Here is an 8,858-nt window from a genome sequence, read left to right on the forward strand (position 1 = left end):
TATTTATTTAATTCGATCGTTGTGTATGATAATATTCAGACTTTATATACTTTATTAAGTGCTATCACCTTTAATTTGCCTTTTTAGTAGCACCAATATCATGCATATACCAATATTATTCTCAACCTTTTTTATAAGCTTCTCAATTCTCCTTAATATATTTATTAGTATCATTTATAATTATGTCTAATATTATATTATTATTCAAAATCAAAACTCTTTATAGTATTTGGGTGTTTCATAACAGGTAAAAGACAAATTGAAAATGTCCGACTCAAAGTTTACAAGAAAATAATAAAAATAGAAAGTCTAGTTGAAATTTAGAAAAAATAAAATAATATTTACATTATATTAATTGTTTGGTACAGTTTACTTTTTCCTAGTTTCCTTACTTTCCGATACTTTTTTTAATAAAAAAAAAACATCTTATTATATATTTTTACAATGATAAAAAAAATAAAATTAAAGATGAACAATATATCTTGATATACAATAAAATTCATAGCTACTTTAGTAATGAATTAACATATATTATAAAAAAATCTTATTAGTTATGTACTATGTTTAGCAACACAAATTTTGTAGCTAATTTTTTTCATATTTATACTATTAGGCCACCTAGAAAAATTCAACACATAAAAAAGTAAAATTAATAATTTGTAAGTCTAAAACAAGTTATATTATGTTACAGTATATAAGTTAAATTCAATTTTTATTTATTTCTAAATATATTTCTGACCTTCAAAATTTTTTTACAAACTTTAGTCTGCCATAGTAATCATCACGTTATGTAAACTGTACAAATTTTTTTTTTATCTACTGTTGATAATTTCCTTCGATGGTTCCCTGTATTATTTGCATAAATAGATAGATTGATAGCTACAAAAAAGAGGAGTATTGGGTAACTTGGTGGGGTATAGCAATGTTGAATAATCAAGTGGGGTCGATATTTTTTAAAAAAAATTATATGATATTATTTTATTTTTAAAAAAAAATAATTAATTTTTTTAGAAGGATTAATAGTATGATCACTTATACTTTATTAGTTAATCGGATATAAGTTGATGGAGGTTGAAGTTGAGCAAGAAACTTTCTTACATTTAAAATAATTTACTCTTTTGTTTTATTTCGATTTAACATCGAGTTTTGAAAAAGTATATAGAAAATTTTTAATTTAATGATGTAAAATTAAAAATATGTTAAATGTATTAAAATGTATTTTAATTTTATTGTCTTAAGCATGTCACATGTAAAGTCAAAATTAAAAAATTTCGAAATGGACTAAAAAAAAGTAGAAAAAATATGTTGAAACAGAGAGAAGACATAATAACTTTTAAATATTTATTTTACCTTTAATAAATATATTACAGCATATACAAATGTCTATGACTCATTTTAGACTATAAAATTCAAAAGTCATTCTTTTAAAAAATATTTATGCATTCAATCAAATATCGTAACATAAATTGAAACAAAACTTTTAAATATTTATTTTACTCTTAATAAGATCATTACATCATACATAAATATTTTTTAACAACTTATTTAAACTATAAATTTTAAAAATTATTCTCGTTGAGAAAAACTCATATTCAGTCCAATACCGCCACGTAAATCGAAAAAAAGAGAGAGGCTATATATCAAGAAATACTACTTATAAACCAAACCTATTGTCCAATATTCTCTTCTCTTTCCTTACATTTTTGCTCTTGCTAAAATTTTGCTCTGAACAAACTATATATCCATTGTTATAAGATAGTGACTTTTGAGAATCATCATCATCTTCATACTTCACAAAACAATTCTTTAATTTCTTCTTCTTTCTATTTTTATTTTTTAATCTCTATTTTTTTTATTTTTTTAATTATTATTATTGGCTTTATTTTTACTCTAAGAAATTATAATTACAACTAGCTTAATGTAAATTGTGAGTGCCACTTGTTTTACTTCAAAACAAAATTAATGCTTAGTTGTTTTGTTAATTTTATCCAGAATTTGGATTATATGTATCTGAATTAATTTTGTTTGGTTCAATAAAAACCAAAGGTTGTTACAAGCTAAAGTAGGTGTTAGATTTGTATTTATTAAAAAATTGTTAGTATATAAGTATGTATAATGAAGAAGAAATAAGGAACAAACAAATATATCATCAGAACACCGGTTGCTTTATTTTCTCTGAAGAATCAACTAGTGTTTTTTCTTCTATGGCTCAAAACATGGTTTTGAATCACAATCATCACGAACAACCACCGAAGATCAAGAAGAAGAGAAATCTCCCTGGAAATCCTGGTACTCTAACATTTAATCTACATTTTCCCCCTTTTTTTAGTGTATCATGGTGGTTCGGGGCGTGATTTGTATGTACCTCGATTGTTTCGCCGGTCGTATCTGTTATCAGCACAAGTGTCGAGTAACTGTATTTTTTGTTAATTGAAGCATCTATAGATGGAAAAGAATTATTTAATGTTTTTTTTATCGCGATTGAAGTTTTAATCTATTTTTCGCCGGTGGATGGAAAAAAAGAATTTTTTTTTATATATACATAACCTAGATTGAGTTTTGTGTGTGTGTTGTGGGCGATTTAAATCTTGGTACCTCATGATTTTCCGGCGCCGCTAGGTGTAAAAATGAAAAATGATGTATAACCTCAATTGATGTTTTTTGTGTATGTGTTGTGGGCGATTTAAATCTTGTTACCTCATGATTTTCCGGCGCCGCTAGGTGTAAAAATGAAAAATGATATATAACCTAAATTGATTTTTTTATTTTTATCTCCGCCGCGATTTAAATTTGATTTTTCATCGGTCGAAGAAAAAAATAAAAAGAATTATACACATAACTTAGATTGATTTATCATTATTTTTTTGTTTGAGCGATTTAAATCTTGATATCTCATAATCTTTTACCTCTATGTGCAAAAATGAAAAATTATACATATAGCCTAGGTTGATTCTTTTTCCATTTTTTTCTCGGTCGGGTGCGATTTAAATCTGAATTTTACTGGTCGGCGTAAAAAATAGAAAAAAAATTTCATACATAACCTTAGATTGATTATTTTTTTCCTTTTGTGATACCAATTAGCATTTCAAATCTTGATATCTCGTGATTTTTCACCGCTAGGTGCACAAAAAAAAATGTTAACATACATAACCTAGATTGTTTTTTTTTTAATTTTACTTCTCAATTGCAACTTGAATCTTGATATCTCATGATTTTCAGCGTTAGGTGCACTAAATTTTAATTTTTGTACATACATAACCTAGATTGATTTTTTTTAATTATGTGTGTTTCATACAAATTAAATTAAATGTTGATTGTTTGTTATATGTAACAGATCCAGATGCTGAAGTGGTAGCTTTGTCACCAAAGACTCTTTTGGCTACAAATAGGTTTGTTTGTGAGATTTGTAACAAAGGGTTTCAAAGGGATCAAAATCTTCAACTTCATAGGAGGGGTCACAATCTTCCATGGAAATTGAAGCAAAGGACTAACAAAGAAAACAAGAAAAAAGCTTATGTTTGCCCTGAGCCAACATGTGTTCATCATCATCCTTCTAGGGCACTTGGTGATCTCACTGGAATTAAGAAGCATTTTTGTAGAAAACATGGTGAGAAAAAATGGAAATGTGACAAATGTTCCAAGATTTATGCTGTTCAATCTGACTGGAAAGCTCACTCTAAAACTTGTGGAACAAAGGAGTATAGATGTGACTGTGGTACCCTCTTTGCCAGGTAACACGGATTTAATTTATGTATACTGACATAAGTTATATTAGTCGATCGATAATATTTTTGAAGAGTCGTGTCTTTCTATGAAGTGTTGCATATATATTTCTTATGTCGCTTGATAATATTTTTGAATAGTCTGATCTTTCTATGAAATGTTACGTGTATTTATTTTTTTCGTGTGTGTATTTCTTATGTCACTTGATAATATTTTTTGAAAAGGAGTTAAATGTTAGATGTATTTGTGTAAGGCTAAATCTTTCTTTGTTTTAACAAAATTTGTGATGTCATATACTGAGTTGGGATGTGTTTGTTTGTATTAGGAGTACTTAGTTTTTGTTTTGTGGCTGTTTTTACACAAGAATAGTGTGAACACTGAATAGAGTGTATGTTTTTTTTTTCTTTTTTAATTTTAGGTTTAAAAAATAAAAAATAAAATAAAATTTGTTGTGGCAGGTAGCTAGTGTAGAAACGGACACAAATAAATACAAATAGTCCTTGTTGACTGTTGACAGAGGGATATATCTAACAAGGAAAATTAAATATATATTTTTCCTCTATATTTCTTTAAACATGCCAAGGGTTTAGATTTACTTGATTTTATTTTTTTAATATTTAAAATGCCAAAAAATCGGGATTTTACGTTACTTTTTTTGGAAAACGTTTAATTTTGACTTGTAAAAATGTCATAATTGGTCTAGCAAATGATATCCTATAAGTAAAGTCAGAGTTAAAATTTTTTTCATCCATGTCTTTTTAATCGAGTTTATCACACCAAACTTACTAAGTGCGATTTACGTATGAGTGTGGTAGCTCTGAGTTTTGTGGGGTTTCCAGTTTTTTTTTCCCCATAAAATATGATAATAGTGTAGTGATATCCAAAAAAACAATCAAGAAAAAGATTGAATGCTTTCTTGTGACTTGTGGTCAAGAATCTTGAAACTCTTCTTGTTTTTCAAAACTTTCAATGGAGGGTATCATTATTCACTTGGCAGATACCCTGTGTACTTCTGAAGTCATCATAGCTACTGATTAATGTATATTGATTTCGATATTCAGTAACAGATTCAGAATTTTCAGTAATTTTTTAAAAAATATATATATAGTGTCCGAGACTTGAGTGAACCCCCTAGATTCGCCCATGTGTGCATCAGTGTATATATACTAAAAAAAGTTTAATTTTTATACATTATCCTATACTATATATTACTATATATAGTATGAATTAATTAAATCCAATTTTAAAAAGTGTGTTGGGTGGATTAGTGCATGTTGTGCATGAGAGCTCAAATTTCAAAAAAGGCTTTTTAGGTGAGGCAATATGTTATGTCTTGGCCAATTTTTTAATGTATTTTTTGGCTATGCTTTTGCATGCAATTGTTAAAACATCAGTCAACTGTCTTGTCTTTATCCCTCCTTTTTCTCTCTTACTCACAACAATCATAACCATTATTCTATCATTACATACTTTTAATTTTGACTCCATTTTTATGTGACTTATTTTTTTTTACCTTTTGTAACATATCTCCCATAACGCATGCACAATTCTATCTTTTTAGTTTGGTGTCCCAAAGATAAAGCCTTTTATCTTTTTTGTAAATCAAGAAAAAGTATTTATGGTGCATATATTTCATGGGGGGAATCCTATACTAATTAAATGTCATGCTTAGTTTTTTCTATTTGTAAAATGGAGTGAAGTAATAGTGATGTATATGCATAAAGGATAAGCTTATCTATTAATCTTGTTGATGACTCTATGATTCTTGATCCTATTTGTTTTAAATGTTTCGAATAATTAGTGCGGAACACTAATGAATCAAATCTTCAATTCTACCTTCAAATAGTTTTAATCTCTAATCAATATCATTGTCATTCAAGATAAATTCAGAATTTAAATTTAATGAGTTCTGCTCTGTGTTAATATTATTATGTGTACTCATCTATTTGAGTCAAAGATAATAAATTTGAATTACATCATTGAATATTGTGCTAGTTTCTTCATTAATGTATTTCTTTTTTTCTTTCTAATTCTGATAAATTTACTTGAGTTGAGGGTCTATGTAAAATAATCTTTTCATTCTATGATTAGTTGAATATGTTTGATGTTGTCTTAGTTTTTTCACTTGATTTTGAAATGCTTATTTGAATCGGGTATCCATATGAGATAGCTATAAGACTGTGTACATATTGTCCTTTCCTGTTTTCCATGGTGCTTATTTGCATCGAGGAACCGTATAGCTATAAGACTCTGTATATATTGGCCTTTCCTGTTTTTCGTGGTGAAATTATATTGAATATGTTGACGGTGTTGTATTGAATGTTTGTGTTACTGCAAATGGATTTGGCAGGAAGGACAGTTTTGTGACTCACAGGGCATTTTGCGATGCTTTGGCTGAAGAAAGTGCCAGGCTCTCAGGTAACTCAGGTCTCATGAATAGAGCCGCCGCTGCTTCCACCATTGCTAACTCAGCTGCCATCGCCGATGAACCCAATTTCCATCTCGATCAATCATCGGTCTTCCCTTTCCCGGCCAACCAGCGCCATTTCGCCAACCCTCCTCCTCCACAGCTGCCAATCTCCGCCGCTGCTACGGGTGTGACAACCCATATCTCCCTCAACCCATGGGACCCCCAAATCCCTTTGAACCCAAACCCTACCCATGAAGAAAACCACCACCAAATCACCCACCCTGTTCCGATCAAGACTGAATCCATTCACTTCCCAATTTCATCATCCCTTCCATTTTACCATGACCAGCATTACCCAGTTTTCCATGGGGGTTCTTTCGCCATCCCATCCCCTCAGCTCGCCGCTACCGCATTGCTCCAGAGAGCAACTACTATGGGAACAAACTCCACTGTGAATCACGTGAACTCAACCATGGCTCATCTAAACAGAGGCACTCTCACTCACGTGACACCCAATGGTTTTCTCAGTTTCGGATCTGAAAACATACCAGGCAATTGGCAGAAACGGGACAACCTGACCAGGGATTTTCTGGGTTTGACTGGAGATCATCATCATCACCATGATCATGATGATTCTTCTTCCTCAGCTGGTGGTGTTGGTGTTGGCGGTGGTGGAGGGCAAGTTCTGCCGCCGAATGGTAATGTGGGTAATGGGCTGCTGCTATCATATGGTGGAAATAGAATGCAGGACTTTCAACAAACACTTTATGAGCGTGACAATTCGGTGTTGAAGCATCATCAATTGGGCTTTGGTTTTGCTGGTGCTGGAGCTGGAGCTGGAGATGGTGAAAGTACAACAGGAACATGGGGAGATTGCTGATGAAAGAAGGTGCTATGAATGGGTGAATTTGCAGAGATTCACTGTTGGGAACATAGAGAGATATCTCTATCAGGAACAGAGGAAGAAAGGGACTAGCAACAAGCTGCAACCAAAAAAAAACAAAAAAAGTAGAAAAACAAAAAAAAAACAATGAAAATAGGATCTTTTAGTTTTTTTTTTAGTTTGCAAGAACCATTTTGAATCTTTTTTTCTGTTTTAGTTTTTTCACCTTTACTATGGATATGGTACTTTTAAAAAATTATCTAAGTTTTTTTTTTTTTGGATATTATTACTTTTCGCTTTTTGTTTATCGTAATTACATTTTTTATCAGAACAGGAAAGCATGGAGGGCGAAAATTAAGTTCGAAGGTTAAGTAGTTAAATATTTTTGTATTTTGTGCAGGAGAAGTCGAGGGATAACTTCCTCTACGCATCTTATTATTAAGTGTTTTACTATATTTTATTTCACTTGTTATTTTGTTGTGATACTATTATGTTTTGATTTTTTTCTTATTTGTTGAATTGAAAATTTATTGAAAATATTTTTTTTATCAAAAGATTGGATAGTCGAGTTTTCACACTTTATGTTCGAAAAAATTAGAGGAATAACTTCCTCTACGCTTTTTAGTAGTAGTAGTATCTTATTTAGTAAGTATATGTTGTTACTTTTCTTGAAAGTGTATTCTTATCTCTTCTTTCACTCATTCTTTTATTGTCATATTTTTTACTATCATTTGATTTCTTTTTTCATTTATCAAGTCGAAGGTTTATCGGAGAAATTTTTTTTAAATTACTGTGAGGGCTTTCAACCCTTTTTTATCCTTTTTGTTCTTTGTATTGTTCTCATTAATGTATGCAAGGGGCAGTATCACTTGTTATCTTGTTGTCACATATTTTTACCATCATGTTTTGATTTTTTCCTTGTTTATTGACTTGAAAGTTTATCAAAAATATTTATTTTATCGGAACGAGTTAGATAGTCGACTGTTTAAAAAATTAGAGGAATAACTTTTTCTACTCTTTTTTATTAGTAGTACTCCATTATCTAGCAAGTACATATTGTTTTTTTTTACACTCGTTATTTTTGTTGTCATATTTTTTTACTATCATGTTTTGATTTCTTTTCTTATTTGTGAAATTGAAGATTTATCGAAAACGCTTTCTTTATCAGAAATGGTTAGATAGTCAAGTATTCTCGCACTTTATGAGGGAGAAGTAGAGAACTAAGGGTCTGTTCGGATTGACTTTTGATTTATTTTTGTTATTTTGGTTTTAAAATAAGTGTTTATAAACACTTTTTAACTTTACTCAAACACTTCAAAACTGCTTAAAAACTATTTTAGCTTAAAAATACCTAAAATAAGTTAATTCAAATTGTCATTAACTTTCTCTACTACTTCTTATTAGCAGTAGTATTAAATAATTATGTTATTTCTTTTCTTTTAAGCGTATAACTATCTATGGTTTCATTTATTATTTTGTTGTCATTGTCTTGCTATTATGCTATGTTTTATTTTCTTGTATGTCGAGTAAAAATCTATTAAAATTAATCTTTTTTTTTCATCTCTACTAAGATAAAACTATTTTCAAATTTCATTTATACATAATGAAACTAAAGGCAACTAATTTTTCCGTACAAATTTTGTCAAAGTGTATTTATGGTCAGGATAAATGTGAACGTGGTATGATAGTAATAAATATTATATTAAAAGTGTTTTTTATTGAAATATCAATATTACAGTATTTATTTCATAACTTTTTGATATTTGATGTGATATATATTTACAAAGAAAATATATCAAATGTCATATTGAAGGGTATTATCACATACATTTTATATATATA

The 8,858-nt window shown here is 29.4% G+C and overlaps 1 protein-coding gene across 1 annotated transcript; it reads left to right on the plus strand.

The window, feature by feature from the left end:
* Nucleotides 1-1,690: 1,690 nt before the first annotated feature.
* LOC107029805 (zinc finger protein BALDIBIS) lies at nucleotides 1,691-7,294 on the plus strand. Its single transcript, XM_015231249.2, has 3 exons — nucleotides 1,691-2,289; nucleotides 3,335-3,731; nucleotides 6,074-7,294. The coding sequence occupies exons 1-3, from the start codon at nucleotides 2,109-2,111 to the stop codon at nucleotides 7,011-7,013; spliced, it is 1,518 nt and encodes a 505-aa protein (XP_015086735.1). The 5' UTR covers nucleotides 1,691-2,108; the 3' UTR covers nucleotides 7,014-7,294.
* Nucleotides 7,295-8,858: the final 1,564 nt, after the last annotated feature.

Source organism: Solanum pennellii, chromosome 9, assembly GCF_001406875.1.
Source record: "Solanum pennellii chromosome 9, SPENNV200".
In the NCBI taxonomy this organism is placed as follows: domain Eukaryota; kingdom Viridiplantae; phylum Streptophyta; class Magnoliopsida; order Solanales; family Solanaceae; genus Solanum; species Solanum pennellii.

What these genes read in the sequence shown, in the direction of transcription:
- LOC107029805 (XM_015231249.2), top strand. Translation starts at nt 2,109, where the DNA reads ATGTATAATGAAGAAGAAATAAGGAACAAACAAATATATCATCAGAAC. An exon ending in AAATCTCCCTGGAAATCCTG is followed by an intron (nt 2,290 to 3,334) that starts GTACTCTAACAT and finishes TATATGTAACAG; the next exon opens with ATCCAGATGCTGAAGTGGTA. An exon ending in TGTGGTACCCTCTTTGCCAG is followed by an intron (nt 3,732 to 6,073) that starts GTAACACGGATT and finishes TGGATTTGGCAG; the next exon opens with GAAGGACAGTTTTGTGACTC.